This window comes from Bos javanicus, chromosome 18 (assembly GCF_032452875.1).
Source record: "Bos javanicus breed banteng chromosome 18, ARS-OSU_banteng_1.0, whole genome shotgun sequence".
NCBI lineage: Eukaryota > Metazoa > Chordata > Mammalia > Artiodactyla > Bovidae > Bos > Bos javanicus.
In genome coordinates, this window is record NC_083885.1 from 24,258,393 (window position 1) to 24,283,446 (window position 25,054).

A 25,054-nucleotide genomic window follows, 5' to 3' on the forward strand; every position below is an offset into this window, starting at 1 on the left:
AATAACACAATAATAGTGGGAGATTTTAACTAAACAGAAAATTAACAAGGAAACACAAACTTTAAATGATACAATAGACCAGTTAGACCTAATTGATATCTATAGGACATTTCACCCCAAAACAATGAATTTCACCTTTTTCTCAAGCACACATGGAATCTTCTCCAGGATAGATCACATCCTGGGCCATAAATCTAGCCTTGGTAAATTCAAAAAAATTGAAATCATTCCAAGCATCTTTTCTGATCACAATGCAGTAAGATTAGATCTCAATTACAGGAAAAACTATTAAAAATTCCAACATATGGAGGCTGAACAACATGCTGCTGAATAACCAACAAATCACAGAAGAAATCAAAAAAGAAATCAAAGTATGCATAGAAACAAATGAAAATGATAGCACAACCCAAAACCTGTAGGACACTGTAAAAGCAGTCCTAAGGGGAAAGTTCATAGCAATACAGGCATACCTCAAGAAACAAGAAAAAAGTCAAATAAATAACCTAACTCTACACCTAAAGCAACTAGAAAAGGAAGAAATGAAGAACCCCAGGGTTAGTAGAAGGAAAGAAATCTTAAAAATTAGAGCAGAAATAAAAGCAAAATAAACAAAAGAGACCATAGCAAAAATCAACAAAGCCAAAAGCTGGTTCTTTGAGAGGATAAAAAAATTTACAAACCATTAGCCAGACTCATCAAGAAACAAAAATCAAATCAACAAAATTAGAAATAAAAATGAAGAGATCACAACAGATAACACAGATATACAAAGGATCATGAGACTACTATCAGCAATTATATGCCAATAAAATGGACAACTTGGAAGAAATGGACAAATTCTTAGAAAAGTACAACTTTCCAAAAGTGAACCAGGAAGAAACAGAAAATCTTAACAGACCTATCAGAAGCATGGAAATTGAAACTGTAATCAGAAATCTTCCAGCAAACAAAAGCCCAGGTCCAGATGGCTTCACAGCCGAATTCTACCAAAAATTTAGAGAAGGCCTAACACGTATCCTACTCAAACTCTTCCAGAAAATTGCAGAGGAAGATAAACTTCCAAAGTCATTCTATGAGGCCACCCTCACCCTAATACCAAAACCTGACAAAGATCCCACAAAAAAAGACAACTACAGGCCAATATTACTGATGAACATAGATGCAAAAATCCTTAACAAAATTCTAGCAATCAGAATCCAACAACACATTAAAAAGATCATACATCATGACCAAGTGGGCTTTATCCCAGGGATGCAAGGATTCTTCAACATCTGCAAATCAATCAATGTAATACACCACATTAACAAATTGAAAAATAAAAGCCATATGATTATCTCAATACATGCAAAGAAAGCCTTTGACAAAATTCAACATCTATTTATGATAAAAACCCTCCAGAAAGCAGGAATAGAAGGAACATACCTCAACATAATAAAAGCTATATATGACAAACCCACAGAAAACATTATCCTCAATGGTGAAAAATTGAAAGCATTTCTTCTAAAGTCAGAAACAAGACAAGGGTGCCCACTCTCACCACTACTATTCAACATAGTTTTGAAAGTTTTGGCCACAGCAATCAGAGCAGAAAAAGAAATAAAAGGAATCCAAATTGGAAAAGAAGTAAAACTCTCACTGTTTGCAGATGACACGATCCTCTACATAGAAAACCCTAAAGACTCCACCAGAAAATTACTAGAGCTAATCAATGAATATAGTAAAGTTGCAGGATATAAAATCAACACACAGAAATCCCTTGCATTCCTACACACAAATAATGAGAAAATAGAGGAATTAAGGAAACAATTCCATTCACCATTGCAATGAAATGAATAAAATACTTAGGAATATATACCTAAAGAAACAAAAGACCTATATATAGAAAACTATAAAACACTGGTGAAAGAAATCAAAGAGGACACTAATAGATGGAGAAATATACTGTGTTCATGTATTGGAAGAATCAATATACTGAAAATGAGTATACCACCCAAAGCAATCTATAGATTCAATGCAATCCCTATCAAGCTATCAATGGTATTTTTCACAGAGCTAGAACAAATAATTTCACAATTTGTATGGAAATACCAAAAACCTTGAATAGCCAAAGCAATCTTGAGAAAAAAGTATAGAACTGGAGGAATCAACCTGCCTGACTTCAGGCTCTACTACAAAGCCACAGTCATCAAGACAGTATGGTACTGGCACAAAGACAGAAATATAGATCAATGGAACAAAATAGAAAGCCCAGAGATAAATCCACGCACCTATGGACACCTTATCTTTGACAAAGGAGGCAAGAATATACAATGAAGAAAAGACAATCTCTTTAACAAGTGGTGCTGGGAAAACTGGTCAACCACTTGTAAAAGAATGAAACTAGAACATTTTCTAACACCATACACAAAAATAAACTCAAAATGGATTAAAGATCTAAATGTAAGACCAGAACCTATAAAACTCCTAGAGGAGAACATAGGCAAAACACTCTCTGATATACATCACAGCAGGATCCTCTATGATCCACCTCCCAGAATATTGGAAATAAAAGCAAAAATAAACAAATGGGACCTAATTAAAATTAAAAGCTTCTGCACATCAAAGGAAACTATAAGCAAGGTGAAAAGACAGCTTTCAGAATGGGATAAAATAATAGCAAATGAAGCAACTGACAAAGAATTAATCTCAAAAATATACAAGCACCTCCTGCAGCTCAATTCCAGAAAAATAAATGACCCAATCAAAAAATGGGCCAAAGAACTAAACAGACATTTCTCCAAAGAATACATACAGATGGCTAACAAACACAAGATGCTCAACATCATTCATTATCAGAGAAATGCAAATCAAAACCACAATGAGGTACCATTTCATGCCAGTCAGAATGGCTGCTATCCAAAAGTCTACAAGCAATAAATGCTGGAGAGGGTGTGTAGAAAAGGGAACCCTCTTACACTGTAGATGGGAATGCAAACTAGTACAGCCACAGTGGAGAACAGTGTGGAAATTCCTTAAAAAACTGGAAATAGAACTGCCATACGGCCCAGCAATCCCACTGCTGGGCATACACACTGAGAAAACCAGAATTGAAAGAGACACATGTACCCCAATGTTCATCGCAGCACTATTTATAATAGCCAGGACATGGAAGCAACCTAGATGTCCGTCAGCAGATGAATGGATAAAGAAAGCTGTGGTACATATACACAATGGAGTATTACTCAGCCATTAAAAAGAGTACATTTGGATCAGTTCTAATGAGGTGAACAAAACTGGAGCCTATTATACAGAGTGAAGTAAGCCAGAAAGAAAAATACCAATACAGTATACTAACGCATATATATGGAATTTGGAAAGATGGTAATGATAACCCTGTATGTGAGACAGCAAAAGAGACACAGATGTATTGAACAGTCTTTTGGACTCTGTGGGAGAGGGCGAGGGTGGGATGATTTGGGAGAATGGCATTGAAACATGTATATTATCATATGTGAAATGAATCTCCAGTCCAGGTTTGACGCATGATACAGGATGCTCGGGGCTGATGCACTGGGATGACCCAGAGGGATGGGATGGAGAGGGAGGTGGAAGGGGGGTTCAGGATGGATAACACATGTACACCCATGGTGGATTCATGTCAATGTATGGCAAAACCAATACAATATTATAAAGTAATTAGCCTCCAATTAAAATAAATAAATTTATATTAAAAAAATATGAAGTTGCATCAAGGAAAAACTAAAAAAAAATAAAGCTCAATTCACGGACAGAGGGGGAGCCTTCCCAGGCAGGCCCCAGATAATTTCCAAACAGAGAGGATGACAGTGTGGCTTATGAAAACACCCAGCGCAAGGAAGCACACAGTAAGTCCTGCTCCTTGTTTTGCTGGCTGAGCCCAGCCCCACGGGACACACTTGGAGAAGGCTTCATTTTTTCCTGCTCCAGCTTCTGGGTCACCTTGACCTAGGCCAGTGGTGGAGCTGGCTGCTCTGGTCTCAGGCCCTTGGCAGCATGGATGAACACCCTCCACAACTGTGAGTTTACCTTCTGCTCTGTTGAGGATGGTGAGATGGGTGAGTGTGAACTCATCCCACTTCCTCCCCAGGGCCAGCGTTGGGGACTTCAGCCCGGAAGCTGTTGTTTGCACCTCCATTTGCTCTCAGGACATAGCTTTGGGGTCTGTCAGACCTGGGTTCAAATCTCAATTCTACAAAACTAGCCAGGGGGTCTCGGGCAAGTCATTTAACCTCTGTATTCCTTGGTTTCCTCACCTGTAAAATGGGGTTGATAACAGTACTGACCTCGTGGAATCATGTTGTGACGACTAAATGAAGTAATGCATAGGTGGTACTGGACTCAGTATTTTAATCTATTTTTAGAGTGCCTTCTTTTAAGTAACAGATCACATGGACCATAGATTCCTTTTTTTTTTAAATTGTAAAGTTGCTTTACAATGAAGTGTTAGTCTCTGCTGTCCGACAAAGTGAAGCAGCTATATGTATACATATATCCCCTCCCTCTTGGCCCTCCTCCCACCCCACTCCATCCCACCCCTCTAGGTCATCACAGAGCACTGAGCTGAGCTCCCTGTGCTATACAGCAGCTTCCCACTAGCTATCTGTTTTACACATGGTAGTGTATACTTGTCTGTCCCAGTCTCCCAATTCATCCCACCCCATCCTTGTCATGAACCATAGATTCTTAATCAGGATCTCCTGGGGGTCCAGAGATGGCTTTGTGGGGGCTGTGAATTCCCTAACATCATAAGTAAGATTGTCTGAGGTTGTACCCATATATGAGTATTTTTAGGGAGTTCATGCTGTTGGTGAATTTTTATGGGTGTTTTTGACCCCTGCTCTAAGGGGTCCCAGGCACGGTGCTAGGCTCAGTGGGTCAGAAAGAGAAGTAGTCACGAGTCTTGGCTGTCTTGGGCAGTGCCACCATGGTGGAGGTGTGTGTGGCGTTTTGCTTTGTCTCCCATATTTTCTATAACCCCTTTTGTTTCATCCAGTTTTTCTTTTGTCACCTTATTTTTTGGTTGTTTAAACTTTTAATTTTTTCATCTACCTGTTTTTCTTTCTTGAATGGAAAGAAGCACTTGGGAGAGAGTTTATAAGAGAAAACACTTGTCAAGTTTCCTGGGGCAGGTGGTGTGTGTGTGTGTGTGTGTGTGTTTAAAAAAAAAATCAAAGATTTCCTCCATACACCCACAGTGTGGAAGGCCATGTGGAAGGCCACTGTAGGGATTAAATGAGAAGCACGTGTGTGCACTGCTCAGCACGGGGGCTGGTGCATTTAAGTGTACAAAGTGGCAGGACTCATTATCATTAAACTTAATTGGATTGTGCTGGTGGAGTGAAAGCTCTGATACATGTGTCAGCAATCTGGGAAGGGGGTGGGGGAGATATAGTCTCAGTGTCTCTTCACATTGACCTCTGTGAAATGCAAGAACATCATGCAACATTAATGTCCATATCTGCCTAGTCATCCTGTGCTAAAGGTGGGTCCAGACAACTAAACGGCTAATGCCCTCAGTGCTTTGGCCATGGGGATCTATCTTCTTTAGCTCTGCACAGATTTCTTACCTGCTCACTACTGGTTCAATGCTGCTGCTGCTGCTGCTAAGTTGCTTCAGTCGTGTCCAGCTCTGTGCAGCCCACCAGACTCCCCCGTCCCTGGCATTCTCAAGGCAAGAACACTGGTGTGGGTTGCCATTTCCTTCTCCAATGGTTCAATGCTAAAGTCCCTTATATAGCTCCATTCGCACAAAGCACTTGGGGTCAACACTATTCCAGGAGAGGCTGGCTAAGATTGGGTTTCCCCCAAAGTGTACACTATACAAGTAGTTTCTTTGGATGGGGATCCCAGGAGGCCCTAGCAGGAGAATGGAGAAATGAGGCAGAGAGGAAGAAAGCCAATGAGGAGGATGTTAATGAGCAGGTTACCTCCGTGGGCTATTGGAGTTCAGTGCTGCTGAGGATTTCTGTTGGGGGCCAGTATAGAACATGACTCAGATTTGTCCCATTGTAATTGTAAAGATGCTGGAGGTATTAATCCACTATCTCCTGTTTGTGATGGGTTGAAGGCTGTTACCAGGGGTAGCCTGCCCTGTGCATGCATCACGGAAGCTCATGCTGCAGGAGGAAACTCTCAGGCAGTGTGGCAGGATCTCAGGGTTAGCAGCCATCTGCTGAATGGGTCCAGGCTGGTGACTGCCATATATGCATGGGGCTAGCCCTCCGTGGTCCTACTGAGTTGGAGTAAAACATTGCTCTGAGCCATCAGACAACCACGAGTGAAAACTTTATTGCTCCAAACACTTTCTGTGAATGTCACCAACACCCAACGTGGGCAAATATATAAAAAGCACAACCTATTGTACAATCATTCCAACTCCTTGGCTAATGTGCTGTACACATGCTTCCCAGGCCTCGTCACCAGCATGACAGATGCATTTCAGGGGCAGCAGCTGCATTTGTCTGATGCCCCTTTGCAGATGCAGCCCCGGGCACACTTGGCACAGCCCGGGGGGCAGCAAGGACAGCAGCCTGAAAGGGACAGGAGAGGGACAAGATGAACTTTGGGTCATCACCCTTATCTGACCGCTTCCCCCTGCACCATTTAGCAGGAAATAGAAAAAGAAGAGTGTGTCACACACAGGCCCTGATCTACATGAGCAAAAAAAGACTGGGACAGGAAGTGGTGAGATGTTTAGAGCTGGAAGGAACCTCAGGGGTCACCCACAGTCCATCAGAGGCCAGGGAGGGGAAAGGATTGGCCTGAGACCATTGGACAGTGGCCGATCCATAACACCAGGCTGGTACTCTTTCTCCTTCACTACTGGGCTGGCTGGAACCTTCTCTCAGTCCTCTTCCTCTCCAAACCCCTGGAATGGATGCCCCAGGTGGGCTGCAGTCCAGGGGACTCAGCTTTCATTTCAGATCTCTCCCAAATGGGAAAAAGGCACCCAGGAACCCCTCCATCCCACCACGGCTGGAGGGTGGTGGATGGCAGAAACAGACTCTCCTGGCTCCCGGCCAGCAGTGCCCATGGGCCCCAGACTCACTTTTTCGACACGTTTTACAGCTGCAAGCTGTGCATTTGCAGTTGTCTCCGCAGGCGCAGGTTCCTCCTAAGAAGAAAGGGCAGGGCCACAAACATGAGTGTCGAGGTGGAGGGGGCACACAGGCTTGCTGCGGGCCATCATGGTGCCGGGGGGTCTGGGGTGCCCTTGGGCAGAGCTGGACAAGAGTGTGAAGATGCTGCTGAGAATCACCCCAGGGGTGAAGACCATCCAGTGGTTCCCAGTCACAGTGCATGGTCAGAAACTGGGAGGCTACATCAGCATCCCCAGGGGTACTCATTAAGATGCATTCTGATTCATAGGTCTGGGTGGGGGAAAGGGAGTCAGTATTTTTCAAAAGCAACCCAGATGATTCTGATGTACCATCGGGTTTGAGAACAACTAGGTTAGGCCAATGGGCTTCCCTGGCGGCTCAGATGGTCATGAATCTGCCTGCAATGCAGGAGACCTGGGTTTGATTCCTAAGTTTGGAAGATCCCCAGAGAAGGGAATGGGGACTCACTCCTGTATTCCTGCCTGGAGAATCCCATGAACAGAGGAGCCTGACAGGCTACAGTCCATGGGGTTGCAAAGAGCTGGACATGACTGAGCAACTAACACTGTCCAAGGTCCTCTGGGGACTGTCAAAGCCCTTAATACCATCCTCACATTTTCAAGATATCGGGCAAGATGAAATCCTAAATGGGTAGAAGGAAGAGCAAAGACTATAAACAAGCCCAAAGCAAGAGCCACAGCTACTACTTGTTTCCATATCATAAAAACATCTATATTAAAAAAAAAATCATCTTTCTTACTGCTTTGAGTATCAAGATACTGGAAGCTTCTGTAAACTTTTGGGCAAATTTTGGAGACAGACCAGGGAAGCTTGTGAGATTTCTTGATACCATTTCCGAAGGTCACAAAACCCAAGGTGGCTCTGAACTCCAACCTCGCTTCTCCTGGCCAACACGCCTCCGTGGAATTAAGCAGTTTTCAGACTCATGAGTTTACATATGCTTTTAATAACTCCCCTGACATCTGCAAAAGCTTCATGATTTTAGCACTTCACAGCCACCCTGGAAGGTGTGCAGCTGGGAATGAGTAACCCTAGTTTTCAGATGAAGAAACTGAGGCTTGGAAATAAGTATCAGGAGTGGATGGAAGCAATGAAGCAAAAGCAGATTGCCTTGGGCCAGAGCTCTTTCCCTTCTGCCCTGGTGGCTGCCCTCAGAGGCTTGCCCCTGAAGTCCCCTCATGGTCATTCCTAAACCAGCTTATTCATTCTAGTAAATCAAGCTGGTATCCAGCAGAGAGCGGGTGCTGCCCCAGAGGTGGCCAGTCTGAGACAAGCGCCATTGGAGGTTCTAATTGGAAGAAGAGAAGCATTGATCCCAGTCCTGCAGCCTCTCTGTAGGGAACTGGTGAGAGGTCACAGAATCCCAGGGCGGGCATCCTTACTCACCAGACATGCAGGTACATTCCCCGGAGTCCATGGTCCAAGCAGCTGAGAGGCTCCGGCGTGGTCACAGCTGGGGAAGGGAGGCTGATGAGCAGTCGCCAGAGGCTCCTTATTTATAGCCATGTGGGTGTAGACCTGGGCTCACCCCACCTCTCCCTGGGGCCAGACGCCCTGCACACGGCCCAGCCATGGGCTGGGGGTTGGCAGAGGAGAAGGTGAGCCGTGCAGTCATCTAGGCGGCTTTTCACAAGGAGTGCAGGTGGCTGTACCTGCCCACATCCCAAGGTGTCAGGGAGCCAGACTCGGGCTCCAATGGCAGTCACATACGGAGTTACCTATGTCTCTTCTCCAAATCCTTCACAGCTATTACTTGCTATTTCTCTTTTAAAATTTATTTATTTTTAGTTTTGGCTGCGCTGGGTCTTCATTGCTGTGTGAACTTTCTCTCGTTGCAGAGAGGAGGGGCTACTCTCTAGTTGTGGAGCAGGGGCTTCTCACTGAAGTGGGCTCTCTTGTTGGCAGAGCACGGGCTCAATGGCTGTAGAACCCGGGCTTATTTGCCCCACGACATGTGGAATCTTCCTGGATCTGGGATCGAACCCATGTCCACTGCATTGGCAGGCAGATTCTATACCACGGGACCACCAGAGAAGTCCATTACCTGCTGTTTCTGCTCCCTCTTTCACAGGGGCTGTTCCTACCCTGGCCCAGGTCTCATTCTCTGCCCCCTGGTTGACTGTAGAATCCCTTACCATGGGAAGGCAGGGGCCTCTACCTGGACCCTGGCTTTAGAAGGTCCCACTCAAGACCTCTTCCCCCTTACTCACCGCCCCCCAAAGTCATGAGCAAGTGCCCACCCAGAGCCTATAACCTCTCTTTCCAGACCGCACCTGGAGCACCCTGGATTCTGGAATTTTCTATCATCTCAAGCCCGCTTCCTTCTAAGGATTTGCTCAGTTCTCCTCCCCAGACTTCCATGGGCAGATCTGTAGCCAGTGTGTGTCCCTGGAGCCTGAGGGATGGCCAAGGGTGGCTGTTTGCTGGGGGTACAGGCAGAGTCTGAATGTGTGGGCTGGGTGCCCATAGGGGTGTGGAGGGGAGGAGCTGGGGTGGAGAGAGAAGGGAGGTGGGCCACAGATTGGGGGTGGGGGCCACAGGGCAGATCTCCTGGCACCCCTGCCTTCTAGGTTGCGATGAGCTCTTTGTTAAGGTTGGGGAATAGAATGTATTTTATGTATTTGATGTATACCTTTCAAATGTTTTCACCTGGTATTGTGAAAACAGCACCCACTTATATTCTTGTGCCACCCCACTAAACATTAGAAGGGGCCCAGGACTAGCCTCCTCTGGTCTTGCCCCCTCCTCCTCATCCTGAAAGGCCAAAAAGCCATTCTGGCCACAACCAGGGAAGGTAGTTCTTCCTACTTGTAGGTTAGTGGGGTCTCCATTCCTCAACCACAAGGATCGCTGGGGCCACAGTCTGAGCCATGGAGCCATGTTTGAGCCAAGAGCTAGTGAGCAGCCCCATGGTCATCGGGGCACTGTGGATGGGTAGGTAGGGGCTACATTGCAGTGATCCCCAGATGGCCCCTGCCCAAAAGGAGTTCACAACCCCTAGCAGGGAATCCAGGCCCATTCATTCATTCAACAGCTTCCAAGGGCCAGCACTGTCTGGACACTGTGGAGCCAGGGGTGAATAAAAACAGAGCTAATGGCACAGAAGGTCAGGAGGGCATCTCATCCCAGGAAACCCATGACTGGCAGGGCTGCTCTTAGAGTCCAGAGGCTGGATCTGTCTTCTCATGCCTGCATTTCCTGCTCCATCCCCGCCTATCTCTTCACAGGTCCAGCTTCTCCCCCTGCCCCCAACTCTTGGGTGTCTCCTGTAGCAGATACAAATGCCTTAGAGGGTCTGGTCCAACTGAGTGAACCCAGAAAAAGCAAAGGACTTCCCTCCCCCCTATCTAAGCCACCTCTCCTCTCTGCTTACTCTTGAGCTGGGAGTTGCTTCTTCCTTGGATGACTGACACTGCAGTGTTGCTTAAGGCCCCAGCTGAATGATGAAGTATCAAAATCCAGTCATCAAGCATGACAGTTTCCCAGTTTCTGGGCTGTGTAGATTGAAACAACCATGTGTATCATCGGGCAGAAGAGTGCCTGTGACTGCACCTAGGCTGTCGAGCTCCTGTTACATGGAGGCCCCTAGGCCCTGGGGATGCACATCCAGGGGCCCCTCTGTCCTTTGGGTCATCTTCTGGGTCTCAGCTCCTGATCTCTGCAGGGCGGCAGGAAAGCAAACACACACATACCACCCCTGGAACATGGCATGACTGGAGGGCATAACTTAAATCTGCGCCTAGAGAATAGATACAACTCGTTCTCCATTCCTGCAGTGGTGGCACCTGAGGCTGCTGTAGGTGGAATGTAACTCACCCGTTCCCACAGATCCCCAAGATTTCACCTTCCGTGGATTTGGCACCCACCGGGATACTGAGGGATGCTTGTATTTCTTCAGAGATGTGATCTTTAGCCTTTTGGGGGATTCTAGAGGCCCTTTGAAAGTCTGATGAAACTTCTAGCCAGAACCTGCATGTGTGCTCAGTCGCTTCAGACGTGTCCCAGTCTTTGCGATCCTATGGACCGTAGTGCACTAGGCTCCTCTGTCCATGGGATTCTCCAGGCAAGAATACTGGAGTGGGTAGCCATGCCCTCCTCCAGGGGATCTTACCAACTCTGGGATCGAACCTGCATCTCACATCTCCTGCATTGGCAGGTGGGTTCTTTACCACTAATGCCACCTGGGAAGCCCCCTAATCACAAATTTCATAAATCAGCACAAATTTAATTCCCCTAAAAATGCACATTTCCCCTTGTAAGTTCCAAGGATTTGTGGATCTCCTGAATCCCGTTGCAGGGCCTCCTCCCCCTCCCCCCAGGGATCCTGAGGTAAGAACTTCTCTGTAAAGAAGCAGGCCTGCCCAAGTAGCCCTTCTGTGGCCACCTTGAGCCCTAAATATCTCCTCCTCCACTGTTGGGCTCTCCATACGGATGGGAAAATTGTTTTCTCAGAACAAGGTAATAGATTTTTCCACAGAAGAAGCTAACATACCACCTGTTAGCCTAAAATGACCAGGTCATCATCTTCTCCCCCTTCCATGAAAGTCAAAGCTGTATGTGCCCAGACACTCAGTCGTGTCTGACTCTTTGGGACCCTGTGGATCGTAACCCGCCAGGCTCTTCTGTCCATGGGATTCTCCAGGCAAGAATACTGGATTGGGTTGCCACTTCCTCCTCCAGGGGATCTTCCCCACCCAGGGATTGAACTTGCATCTCTTATATCTCCTGCATTGGCAGGTGGGTTCTTTACCACTGATACCACTTGAGAAGTCCTAGCTAGACACCTGCAGTCCTGCACCCAGCAGTTTCTTCCAGAAGTCTGGGACTCATGGACTGGGGGAGTAGAGGGTGGGCCTTGGTGCTGATGGTCGATGAAGATGCTGTGCTGTCGCTGCACACCCCTCTCAGGTCACCACGCTTTCCCATACAGGGTCCCTCTGGACATGGGCATCTCCCCAGGGGCAGCCTGGAGCTAGCTACAGGTTTTATTACGTTGGTTTATAAACTGACCTCTCTCCAGACCACAGGCTTCTCATGAACAGATGCTGTGCTTATGCATCTCGGCATCCGTGTGGCCAGGCACACTGAGCGCTGCCCATGCGGTGGGTGTTTGATAAACATTTATGGGCTGATGATGAGTAAATGACTCAGTTCATAGAGTTACACGTGGGCTGCCTTTTCTGGCTTTTGTTGAATAGACTTAAAGGGCCTCGTCGCTCACTGAGAGCAGGCTGGAGCTTGTGATGGGCCCTGGGCCCTGATCCTGGTTCTCTTCCTTAGCTGTTTGATTTTTTAAAAATAATTTGTGTTTATTTATTTAATTTTTTGGCTGGGCCGGGTCTTCGTTGCTTTGTGTGGGCTTTTGCTAGTTGCAGTGAGTGAGGGCTACCCTTTGTTGTGGTGTGCCAGCTGCTCATTGTGGTAGCTTCTCTTTCTGTGGAGCACAGGCTCAGAAGTTGTGGTACATAGGTTTTGTATGCTCCTTGGCATGTGGGATCTTCCCAGACCAGGGATCGAACTGGTGTGCCCCTGCATCGGCCAGCAAATTCTTATCCACTCTGCCACCAGGGAAGTCCTGCTGCCTGATGTGGGGCAAGTTGCTTAACCTCTCTGAGCTCCAGTTCCCTCATCAGCAAAAATGTAGCTAATGAAAATCATAACCCCAGGGCACTCTCATTGCGAGACCGAAATGAGGAAATGTATATTCAGGCAATGGCACCCCACTCCAGTACTCTTGCCTGGAAAATCCTATGGATGGAGGAGCCTGGTGGGCTGCAGTCCATGGGGTCGCTAAGGGTCGGATACGACTAAGTGACTTCACTTTCACTTTTCACTTTCCTGCATTGGAGAAGGAAATGGCAACCCACTCCAGTGTTCTTGCCTGGAGAATCCCAGGGACGGGGGAGCCTGGTGGGCTGCCGTCTATGGGGTCGCACGGAGTTGGCCACAACTGAAGCGACTTAGCAGCAGCAGCAGCAGCATATTCAGCCCTTAATTCAGAATCTGACGCAAGTATTATCATTATTTCACTATTACTATTATTCTTATCTGTGTCTATTACAACTGGTTCAGCTGCTCACCCATTCGTTTCAGGCTCTGTGGGGTGCATTCATCAGCAGTAAATAATGTGGAGAGTTTTAGTCTCTGCGTTCCCAACTTTTAAGCTCAGCCTAGTTCCTTTTGGATCTCAGGGCATAGGGACCATGGGGCATTATCTTTTTTTTTTCTCACTTCCCTGGCAGCAGTTTGTATCTGTTTGGAGTCCGAGTTGACCTTATGCCTACGAGGCTGTCTTATCAAGTATTTCTGGCTTCCTCTCTAGGACTAGACATAAGATGTGGGTGGACAAAAAGCAGGCAGGGACCCCAGAGGCCACCAGCTTGAATCGACATGGTCAGCGCTGGGAGAACCCTGAGAAGTCATGGGCCAGCTTCTTACCCCAATGGGAAAACAGAGGCCTGGAGTGGCAGGGTCAACCTTGATCACCTAGCTTAGGCTGGTGGCAGGGCGGAGTTGAACATGGCTCCCTAACTCACTACCAGCACCCACTCTCAAGGTCTGAGGCACGCATGACAGAGCTGTTCAGCAGTTTGGAACCTTGTGGTTTTCTATACTCTTTATTAATTAATTTTATTATAAAAGCTCAAGTACACTAAAAAGTACAAAGAATAGTAGTACAAACATCCCTGTGTCTACCACCCAGAATTAACAGATGTCAACATTGTCATATTTGCTTCAGCTCTTTTATTTGTAAGACATAAAAAATTAACAGGATTGTGGCTTCAAATACCACTCTTGCTGGTAACTCCCCACTCATATCCCCAGCCCGGGCCTCTCTTTCGAACTGCAGGCTCATATTTCTGGCTGCTACTCGACATCTCCACGTAGCCATCAAATAGCATCTCTCACTCCCCAGTGAGCTCTTGCTGCCTGCCTCACCTCCAACCAGAGCAGTGTCTTATCTGCCTCCATCACGTCCTATGAAGATTCAGCACTCGTTTCTTGACTGGCTTTCTCGCATCTGACTTGGGCCCTTTCTACCATATTTTCTTTATTATGAGAATGCTGCTGGGGAATTCCCTGGTTGTCCAGTGGTTAGGACTCTGCACTTTCCTTGTTCAAGGCCTGGGTTTGATACCTAGTCGGAGAACTAAGATCCCACAAGTCACATGGCAGAGCCAAAATAAATAAAAATAAAATATTTCTTAAAAAAAAAAAAGTGCTGTTATGGGACATCCCTGGTGGTCCAGTGGTTGATAATCTGCACTCCCAATGCAGGGACACAGATTCAATCTCTGGTTAGGGAACTAAGATTCTGCATGCTGCACAGTATGGACTAAAAAATTGAAAAAATAAAGATGCTGCAAGGAACATCTCCACGCATATCATGTACATGAGTGTACAAGCCTCACTCATCCCTAGAAGGAGGATGGCTAGGTTATAAGGGCAACTGCTCTCCAAAGATGTTAATTTGCACTCTTTCTAACAATTTCTGAGACTCACCGTCTCCCTTACCTCCTCCTTAAGTACTTCCTATATTCAGACTTTGAAATGTTTGCCTATCTGATAAGTGTGATGTGCAATGATATTTTCCTGAGGTATAATTTGCATGTCTCTGCCTCTCAACTTCACTGCTCATTAACATCCAGAAAGTAAGGCCTGGTCTAGTGGTCCTCACACTGACTTCAGGTCTCATTAGTCTGTCTCACTCTAGCAAGAGAGAGCATAGTGGGCTCCTGACCTTCACCCTTGGTTTCAACTCTGGCTCCTCCATCTGCTTGCCATACAACCTCAGGCAAGTTCCCTTATCTCTGGGAACCTCCACTATAAAATGGAGATAAGTGGGTCTACTCATGGAACTGTGGTGAGGATTAGAGAAAATGAAGATAAGGCATGTAACGCACCATGTGCTCAAAGAGTGGTAGGTACTGTTAAGATTTCATGCTTATGGAACTTCCCTGGCGGTCCAGTGGCTGAGGTTCCATGCTCCCAATACAGAGGGCCTGGGTTTGATTCCTGGTCAGGGAACTAGATCCCACATGCTACAACTAAGACCCAGGGCAGTCAAATTAAAAAAAAAAATTTTTTTTTAGAAATAATTGTTTAAAAAAGATTTCACGTTTACAGTGGAGTGATCTATTGATAGGCAGCTTAAATCAGAGACAGATATGCCTGGAGTTCAGCCTTAGTGCTTTGGTAAGTCCTGTCACCTTTCCAAACATGAGGCTGGCCTCTTTAGGAGGGAGATAGAGCAGGACAGGAGATTCTAGGGTAGACAGATCAAAGGAGAAGTAGGAAGCCATGGAGAATATAAGGGGCCAGCATCTTTGTTACAGAAGATGGAGAAGCATGGTGCAGAGGGGTGAACCCCCGCACAGAGCCCCACACCCTGGCGGGTTGGGCTTTGGGGTGGGAGGCTGGTTGAGCAGCCCCTACCCCCATGTGCTGATTACCCCTCCCCTGCTGGGGTCACGAGATGCCTTCCTCCGTGTGATCCAAGCTCTGAAGACTGTGCTGAGGGCATTTTTAAAGATCTTAGCAGCAGAAGAGTTTCTGTAGATTTTGACAAACTCGAAGGTTCTTCCCATTTCCTTTATGTTTTTTCCAAAGATTTGTTCAATCACCTAAGGTAACAATGTGTGTTACATGTGAAAGAAAGGGAGAGAGACAGATAGAGACCCTGAGCAAGCTGTACAGACAAGGGTGGCTGGGGCTGTCTTCTCTCAGGATAGTTCTGAAAAATGCTCTCCCCAGAACCCACACACACACACAGACACACAAACACTCACACTCAAACATTCTTCTGCTTTTCTGGCCCCCATTTGCACTCATGGAACCCCAGTACAGAACCCCACAGCCCATGGGGAAACCAGCCTGGGAGGAGGTGGGTCCCAGCACTGTGGACTGTAAAAAAGCAGGCCACCGCTAATTAGGAGCTAGCTTGCTGGGTGCCCAACCACCTGCGCCCTGGGCAGGCGTCACAGACTCTCCAGGGCTGGCGGCTGCTGGTTAATTACATAGGACTCCAGCCCCACAGCTGTAATTCAGTACCCACTGGGCAAGTGAAACCAACTGCTTTTGCGCACGGCCCCAAGGGAGGATGAGTAAAGCCAAAGCCGAGAAGTACTCACGCTCACGGCCCCCAGCAGCGCAGTGGCTGGTCCAGGTTGGCTGGCCTTTGGAGAGAGCGCAGGAGGCTCTCCTCTGTCCATCCTTCCTTACTTTATCCTCTCCATCCCCCCTCCCTCCCTTCCGTCCCTCAATCAGTTATTCAGCAAACATATTCAGGGCTTACTATGTGCTCAGCTTTGGGTTCGCCCTCTGGATGGAGTCACGGAGCCAGACACAGGGCCTGGTCCTCACGAACGTGCTTTCCAAGAGGGGCGGCATGCGTGTTGGTAGCTGCCAGAAAGGGAGAGGTGAGCAGGGTTTCTGTGAGGACGCACCAGTGCAGGGTGGCACTGGAATGATCCCTGAATGTTGCCCCAGAGGTGCCTCCCTTGCCTCATCCTGGTCTCAGCCCTTCATCTCTCCCCATCTAGGTGACCTCTGGGTCCCTCATGGAACGCTGGAGCTGGATCTGAGGTGTTTGCATGGGAGGCCCAGAACCCTAGGGCTTCGTGGAGGTGTCTGGCTGGGGCTGCTGCAGATGGGATTCTAGGCCCCTTCCCTGTCTCCCCCTTCCCTGTTTAAGGGCAGCTCTTCTTTTTAAAATTCATTTAATCTTGTACATCCCACCCCCAGCCCCACCCCACGCCATCCCTCTTATAATGATTTTATCTGGGAACTGGGGGAGGCAGTTGTTATAGCTAGAACCATATGGATCACTGGTGACACGAGCCATGCCTTCCAGGTTAATGGTCTTGCCCCAGGGAACAGTGGGACCTTCAAAATATGCCCCTGGAATCCCAACTAGATCTCAGGCCCAATGTGCTTCTTGTTTTCTTCTTTTTCAAAACATTTATTTATTCTTTAAAATAACAATAATAAATCCACTACATGGGAATCTAAATAGCACTTCAAAATTTTTATATTAGAGTTGATTAACAGTGTTGTGTTAGTTGCAAGTGTACAGCAAACTGATTCAGTTATACACATATCCATTCTGTATCAGATTCTTTTCTCATATAGGTTATTACAGAATATCGAGTAGAGTTCCCTGTGCTTATAGTAGGTCCTTATTGATTATCTATTTTGTATATAGTAGTGCTTCAGTCGTGTCCACCTCTGTGCGATCCTATGGACTGTAGCCAGCCAAGGCTCCTCTGTCCGTGGGGATTCTCCAAGGCAAGAATACTGGAGTGGGTTGCCATGCCCTCCTCCAGGGATCCAGAGGATCTTCTTGACCCAGGGATCGAACTTGCGACTCTTACATCTCCTGCACTGGCAGAAGGGTTCTCTACTGCTGAGCCACCAGAGAAGCCCATATATATAGCAGTCTGTATGTGTTAATCCCAAGCTCCTAATTTATCCCTCCCCCCCGCCCACTGAATATTTCCCCTTTGGTAAGCATAAGTTTGTTTTCAAAGTCTGGGCGTCTGTTTCTGTTTTAAAAATAAGTTGATTAGTATCATCATTTTTTTAGATTCCACGTATAGATCATATATTTATTTTTCTCTGACTTATTTCGCTTAGTATGATAATCTCTAGGTCCATCCATATTATTGCAAATGGCATTATTTCATTCTTTATAACCGAGTAATATTCAATCTTGATGTATACCACATCTTTATTCCTCTGTTGATGGACATGTAGACTGCTACCATGTCTTGGCTATTATAAAAAGTGCTGTCGTGAACATTGGGCTGTGTATATCTTTTTGAATTATGGTTTTCTTTGGATATATGACCAGGAGTGGAATTGCTGAATCATATGGTGGTTCTGTTTTTAGTTTTTAAAGGAACCTCCATACTGTTCTCCACAGTGTTGTTTTCTCTTTTTAAAATTATTCTTCAAATTTGAAATGATTTCAAAAACAGATAACAGAAAATTGAATACAGAACCTTCCAATGTTATCAGATATTAACAAGTTCTGTTCACTTTAATTTTCAAAGGAACAAAATAATCAGAGTAGAAACTGCCTGTGTAAACTTTCCATATCTCATTCTTCCTGCTGCTGCTAAGTCGCTTCAGTTGTGTCCGACTCTGTGCGACCCCATAGACGGCAGCCCACCTGGCTCTCCCATCCCTGGGATTCTCCAGGCAAGAACACTGGAGTGGGTTGCCATTTCCTTCTCCAATGCATGAAAGTGAAAAGTGAAAGTGAAGTCGATCAGTTGTGTCCGACTCCTAGCGATCTCGTGGACTGCAGCCTTCCAGGCTCCTCCATCCATGGAACCTTCCCAGCAAGAGTACTGGAGTGGGGAGCCATTGCCTTCTCCATCTCATTCTTACTCCCCCACCAAACCCGGGAACCAATCTCATGAAGCGTTTATCATGCCCCTGCATGTTTTTCTGCTTTTACTACATAGGTACATATCTATAAAAATTACATACCCTTGTTTTACAGGTTTGTAAACCTTCTATAAAATGACATCATTCTCAATGTAGCCTTTTATAATTTTTTTTTTTTTTACTTTTTTGGCTCAGCGTTTTGAAATTTATGGTTTTAACTGCTTTATATTATTATATTACATGACTACTTCACAATTTGTCCAGTTGATGGGCTTTTATATGTTTCTGTCTACTTCGTCATTGTTATAAACACTGCTGCAGTAAATATCCATGCATACGTGTTTCTGTATATGAAATGTGCCAGGGTTTCTCTAGGGGGTGTACCTAGGAGGGGACTTACAGGATTGAAGGGGACAGCCTTGTTCTGCTTTACTAGGTCTTTCCAAATTGCTCACCACAGGGGTTTACAATCCCATGACTGGTGTACTCAGGTGTCCAGTTCTCCATGGCTTTGTTAATACTCAGTGCTGCCAGACTTCATTTTTGCCAGTCTGACAGATGTGAAGTGGCATTTCCTTGGCTGCTGATTTGCAGCTCCCTAATGAGGCTGAGCATACTATCATAAGACTCTTGGCCCCTCAGGTCTCCTCTACGTGGTCCGCTCTTCTTCCTCAAACGCTGCATTCCACAATCACTCGGTAGGACAGAGTGCTGAGCCATCCTGCTTTGGGATCAGTCTACATATTATTTTCTCAGACACGTGGCAAGTCTGTGTCTTTCTACACTTCTGGTTTTTTAATAATTTCCCCATTCAGGAGGCTCATGGTGACCTTGGTTGATGAGGAAGATGAACATCCTGATGTATCCCCAGGAAGGATAGACTCAAGTTGGGGTGGGGGTGGCTGACACAGCTGTATCTGCAGCCTTCGAGTCTTCTACAGGCCCCCTCGACAAAGCTCCTATCAGGCTCCTGCACTTTATCCTCTTACTTTAGAAACCCTTCATTCCGGTTGAAATTGATTCTTAGCAAGGCATTTTGGGTTTGCTCTGTAATGGTTCTCTAGAAAAGGAGGAAGCAGAAGAATTCCTGGAATGAAGGTCATTCTAGAATGCCAGAGCTGTAAGGGCAATCGTGTGGGCCAGACTTTGTCTCAATCCCAATCCCATTTACAGATTGGGAGTCTGAGATCCCAAAGGTGAAGTGCCCTAGCCACCATTTCATCCACAGTGCAGATCAGCTGGGCCAGATGATGAATTGAGGAGGGAAACTCCCCAGGGCCTTTGACATCTCTTAGGTGTCTGTGGAGTGAGGCCATTTGCAGAACCTCCTGCTTGGGGAAAGCAACTTCTGAGGGCCCCCCCACAGTGCTGCTTGCCTCACCCAAGGGTGTAAAGAAGATTTATTGTGTAATTGGCAAGGTGAGGCACCAGGGAAGAAGCCGCTGGTGAGTGTCACAGGCCAGCATGGTCAGATGGTGAAATAAATAAGGCTGCCTCTTCTCTCACTCTCCGTCTCCCCTGCTTTCCTTTCTCTCCATCCCTTCTCCTGGTTTCCTTTCTTCTTTCTCTTCCTCCCTTCTCCTCTTCTCTCACTCCCCGTTTGTCCTCTCACATCTCACCCTTTCTCTTGTTTCTTCTGTTTTTCTCTCTTAGTGCAAGAAGCCAGGAAGTCAGGGCAACCGAGTATCTCTAAACTCACTCACTGATTGCTCACTCACAAGGTCACTTCCCAGCACTGGGTCACAGGTTACCTGAAACAACGAGGAGATGGTCATTGCTAGATGACCACTAGGGCCTCTCTCAGCTCTGTTCTAGATGTGCATAAACAGACAGCTTTTTTGTTGGCCATGCCATGCAGCGTGTGGGATCTTAGTCCCTGACCAAGGATCGAACCTGCGTGCCTTGCATTGGAAGCTCGGAGTGGTAACGTCTGGACTGCCAGGGAAGTCCTGAGACAGCTTGTTTAGAAGATCCCTGTTTTTTAGATTTCTAGAGGGGAAGCCCCCTCTGCCAACACCCACCCCCCAGCCCCACCCAAAGGAGTTTGTATCTACAGCTTTGGGATCAAAGTCACTTTTTGGAGAAATTTCAACAATTGTTAATTGTCTGCAGGCACTTGAAGCTGTGCTTTTCCTGCAAAGATGTGGGAGGGAATTCAGCAGCCCAGGCCGTGCAGCCCCAGCGGCATGTTCTCCCAATAGAAGACTCGCCAGACCAACATTTTCTCCAGTTTCAAAACCCTTCAGGTCTAGGGACTTCTGTTTGAACAGGCCCTTCAGGGAGAGGAACCAAGGCTCAACCCACAGAGCCCTCCCCCACCTAGCAGGGATTTCACTAATAACTCGGAACCATGGTATACTAGGTATTAACTTTGTTGATTTCTCCAGGATAAATACATAGTTCTCTGAAAGTAATCAGATCCTCTCCAATTAATGTCAGGGAGAAAAAACAAAGACCACGGTTTGAAGGTTGTATAGAGGAGAGCAATTATCCACTGCAGTCATTTCCTGCATGGCAAAAGGGTTGATGATAGAGCCTGTCATCTCCCTGCACACCTGCAGGGCTACCAGTGTCTTGTGAAATTTGGGTCTGGCAAACCCAGCGTGAGAACCAGGAGGGATGGCCACGACAGCCCAGCCAGGCAGGAACACCTAGGTGTGCTAGAAGGCTGGGCCAGATACAGGTCGAGTGAGCCTCAGATGGATAGATCTGTGCTGCCACTGCTTTGACTCCATCTCCGTCTTTCTCTGCTGGTCTTGGGCAAGCCATTTGACCTCAGTTTCCCTGCCAGTAAAATGGGGATAATCACCCACTCTTCTAAGGGTGCCTCTTAAGAATAATTGGCCAGTTTCTGCAGAGCACTTTGAAGAAAATTGCTGTGAAGATGTTCCGCTAGCCTGGAATTTTCCATGGTGCCCGTATCCAACAGACGGGGATGGCCATTGTTCTGATTTTGGCAGTTGCAGCTGTACCATTTTCCCCAGTCAGTTGGAAGAGGGGGAGGGGCCGTGATCACAGCCTGGGCCTGCCTGGACTATTAAAGGCACAACTCTGCCTTTGATGCCTGCCTGCGATGCTTGTTAATTTTAATAGGAAGCCAACAGAGACGAGAAGGTTCTGCCTGGCAGAAGAAAAGAGGTCGAGACTGAAGAGGATTAGTGCCAGTTCAGTTTGGATCTTGTTTGGCTTTGAAGTCCTTGGCCCCGGTGCTGGAGTGACAGCACAACTCCTAGATGTCAGCAGGGTGGGAGGCAGGGGGCTGGGGAAGTTTGGAACTGAGGTCCTTCAGGTCCCAGCCCAGCCAAGAGCAGATGGCCCCTGTCCCAATGGGGGAGTCACCGGAGGATCTCCCAAGCTGGTGAATTTCAGGGGAACCTCAAACAGGGGTCTCCAACTACCTTGACTTCAGGGGCAAGTCAAGGTAAGACTTTGATCTTAATGCATAAGAGCAAAGTAAACTGATTATAGTAATAGGCTGCGGTGGTGGTGGTGGTTGTTCAACTGCTAAGTCGTGTCCGACTATCTGCAACCTCATAAACTACAGCACGTCAGGCTTCCCTGTCCTTCACTATCTCCTGGAGTTTGATCAAACTCATATCTACTCAGTCAGTGATGCCAACCAACCATCTCATCCTCTGTCACCCCTTTCTCCTCCTGCCCTCAATCTTTCCCAGCATCAGGGTCTCTTCCATTGAGTCAGTCAGTTCTTCGCATCAGGTGGCCAAAGTATTGGAGCTTCAGCTTCAGCATCAGTCTTTCCAATGAATATTCAGGGTTGATTTCCTTTAGGATTGACTGGTTTGATCTCCTTGCAGTCCAAGGGACTCTCAAGAGTCTTCTCTGACTGTGGCTATTTGTCTAAGCTCCTGTCGAATACTAGGATTTGGGAATGAGGGTCAAATTTTGCTAACTCTTCTGATTGTGCAGGAGAAATGGGAAACTGGATATTGTGTATGTGTGTGAATATTCTAATTTTTAAACAGTGATCAAAGTTGTTTCTTTATTATATTAGGATACTCTCCTCATGAACAAACATATCCATAGGCCAGAGCAGCCTATTGGGTCCTATTTTGTGACCTCTGGCGTAGAATTCTAAAGCATCAGGAGTGCATAGTCCCTTAAAATTCACTAAGACCTTTGCTTACCATTTTCTAGAGATTTCAGACCAATCTCTGGCTGAGGGTATCAGAATTACAGAGAGACAATTTTTATTAATAAAAAAACACAAGTATTTAGGGATTCTGATGCAATGGGCTTGGAATGGGATCTGGGGAGGGTCTCCTATTTTTTTTTAACTCTTCAGATGTTCAGTTGGGCAGCCAGGTTTGGGAAATGGTGGACCTCATCAGTTCTTAGTGATTAAAATTTTTCAGTCATGAATACTTTTTAGAAGTTGAAGAAAGTTATGAACATTTTCCTGGGTGGGGGAAGATGCTCATCCAGAAAAAACTTTGCATACAGTGTCAGGCAGTCTGAATACCTCTCTGTGAAGGCCACTGGAGACCTCCCAGTGAAGAACATTGGTAGTACTTACTACTGGAATCCCATCTACAAGTGCCATGAAAATAGCCTCTGGGGCCTTACTTGTACTCCTCCGGTGACGGGGAGCTCATTACCTTGGAGAAAGCCTCCCTGCTTTTTGCAAGCATTAGTCTTCAGAAAAGTCCTTCCTGTGGTGAGCAGAATGCAGTCACCTCTTCTCACAAGCAGCTTTCTCCAGCATCCCTAGCTTTCACCTGCAAATCCCACATTTGTGCTCTAGCTCATCTTTCTGGTTTTACTAGGGTCTAAAGGGAAGAACTGTAGCAGGAGACCAGGAGAAGCTGAGGGGATGGGGGGTTGGCCAAGGATGAAGATCGCTTCCTCTTGGGATTAGGGAATGCAGGAACAGATAATTGACCAGATCCTGGTGAATCCTGTTCTTGTCATCTCATCCCTTTGTCCTCTTTTGAGACCTCACTCCATGAATCCAGCATGAGATGCCAAACCTACCTCATGATCACCGTCTTCTCCCTGTGGCTATCTCTCTAAGAGAGGCTGACCCCCAAGCCTGGAAGATGAACTTTTTCCATGTGAGTCAATTTGAATGCATTTAGCCCAGCTCTCTTGCTTCTTTTTTTTTTTTTTTTGGCCACACCATGTGGCTTGAGGGATGTTAGTTCCCCAACTAGGAACTAAATCTGTGCCCTCAACAATGAAAGCCCAGAGTCCAAACCACTGGACCACCAGGGAATTCCTCACAGTACTTTTCTTTGACCAGCATCTGGTGGGCACTTGCAGAAGAGGAATGCTGCTGTGACGTTCATGTCATCACTTTCATCCAGAATTGGCTGAACATTGACCACACGTTTGTAAAAGGTCCCTCAGCCCAGCCTCAGCTCTGCCACCATCATAACATTCTTCTGAGCAAAGTAGCTTGGGGAGTGTGTGTGGCTTTTCTTTGCCTTAAACTCTTTTAAACTTAAAGGGGGAGCCTCTCCATCTAATAGTTGAGGTTGGGTGTCCATCATCCCTTACCTCTGCAACCACTCTGGGATTTTATAGATTTAATTCAAATCTCCTTTTCTCCATCTAGAAGGAGCCTCACTTTGAAGCTCTGTCATCTCATCATCCCTTTGATCCCTTTAGTCATCATTTACTTGCCTGACAAATGTACCCAGGTTTTGAATGCAAATGCCTCTAAGTGCTCTCACTCACCTCTCATCCCAGAGCTTCTGGAACAAGGGAACATATAGGCCTGCTCAACATGGGCTTGAGTGAATCCCAGGGAGAGGCTGGGAAAATGATATCCTCTTACTAACCCTGCAGGTAAATAGGGAAGATTGGCCCCTGAATGGACACTGAATGGACGCCCCCAAGCCTGGCAGAATCTCACTCATGCATTCCAGCATTAATTCATACCACAAAAAGTTACCAATTTCCTAAGATGGGCCAGGTTCTGGGCTGCATACTGCAAATGCTGCAATCTGTAACACCAAGCAATCCTTGCCCTCCCTGGATCTCTATTTTAGTAGGGGAGACAGAGACAAATAAATAAGCACACACATGAATAATTGTAAGTTGTGATTCGTGATATGAGAGATAACTACAGGTACATTAAGGGGAACCCAATTCAGACCCTTGTGGAGGGAAATGTGTTCCAGGCAGAGAGAATAGCATGTGCAAAGGCCCTGTGGCTGGAAGAGCTTGACTTTTTTGAAAAACTCAGAGAAGTCCAGGGCAACTAGCAGCTAGTGACTAAAGAGGAGGAGATACTTCAAGAACTGTGATTCAGATGTATACAGGGTTCAGCAGGTTCCATGGTTGAAAGAAGTGAGCCAAATGGGAGACAAGAGGGAGTAGTGGAGACTGGCAAATTGGTGACCACACACCTGTGTAAAGGAGGCAGTCATGAGACTTCCCTGACAATCCAGTGGTTAAGACTCCAGGTGTCACTGCAGAGGGTGTTGGTTCAGTGCCTGGTTGGTGAACTAAGATCCCATACGCTGAGTGGTGTGCCAAAAAAAAAAAAAATGTTTTTA

The 25,054-nt window shown here is 46.4% G+C and overlaps 1 protein-coding gene across 1 annotated transcript; it reads right to left on the bottom strand.

Moving 5' to 3' along the window:
- Positions 1 to 6,438: 6,438 nt before the first annotated feature.
- On the bottom strand, positions 6,439 to 8,620 carry LOC133229848 (metallothionein-4). Its single transcript, XM_061386622.1, has 3 exons — positions 8,526 to 8,620; positions 7,067 to 7,132; positions 6,439 to 6,548 (listed from the first exon to the last, which is right to left on the bottom strand). Exons 1-3 carry the CDS (start codon positions 8,554 to 8,556, stop codon positions 6,457 to 6,459), a joined length of 189 nt encoding a protein of 62 aa, XP_061242606.1. The 5' UTR covers positions 8,557 to 8,620; the 3' UTR covers positions 6,439 to 6,456.
- Positions 8,621 to 25,054: the final 16,434 nt, after the last annotated feature.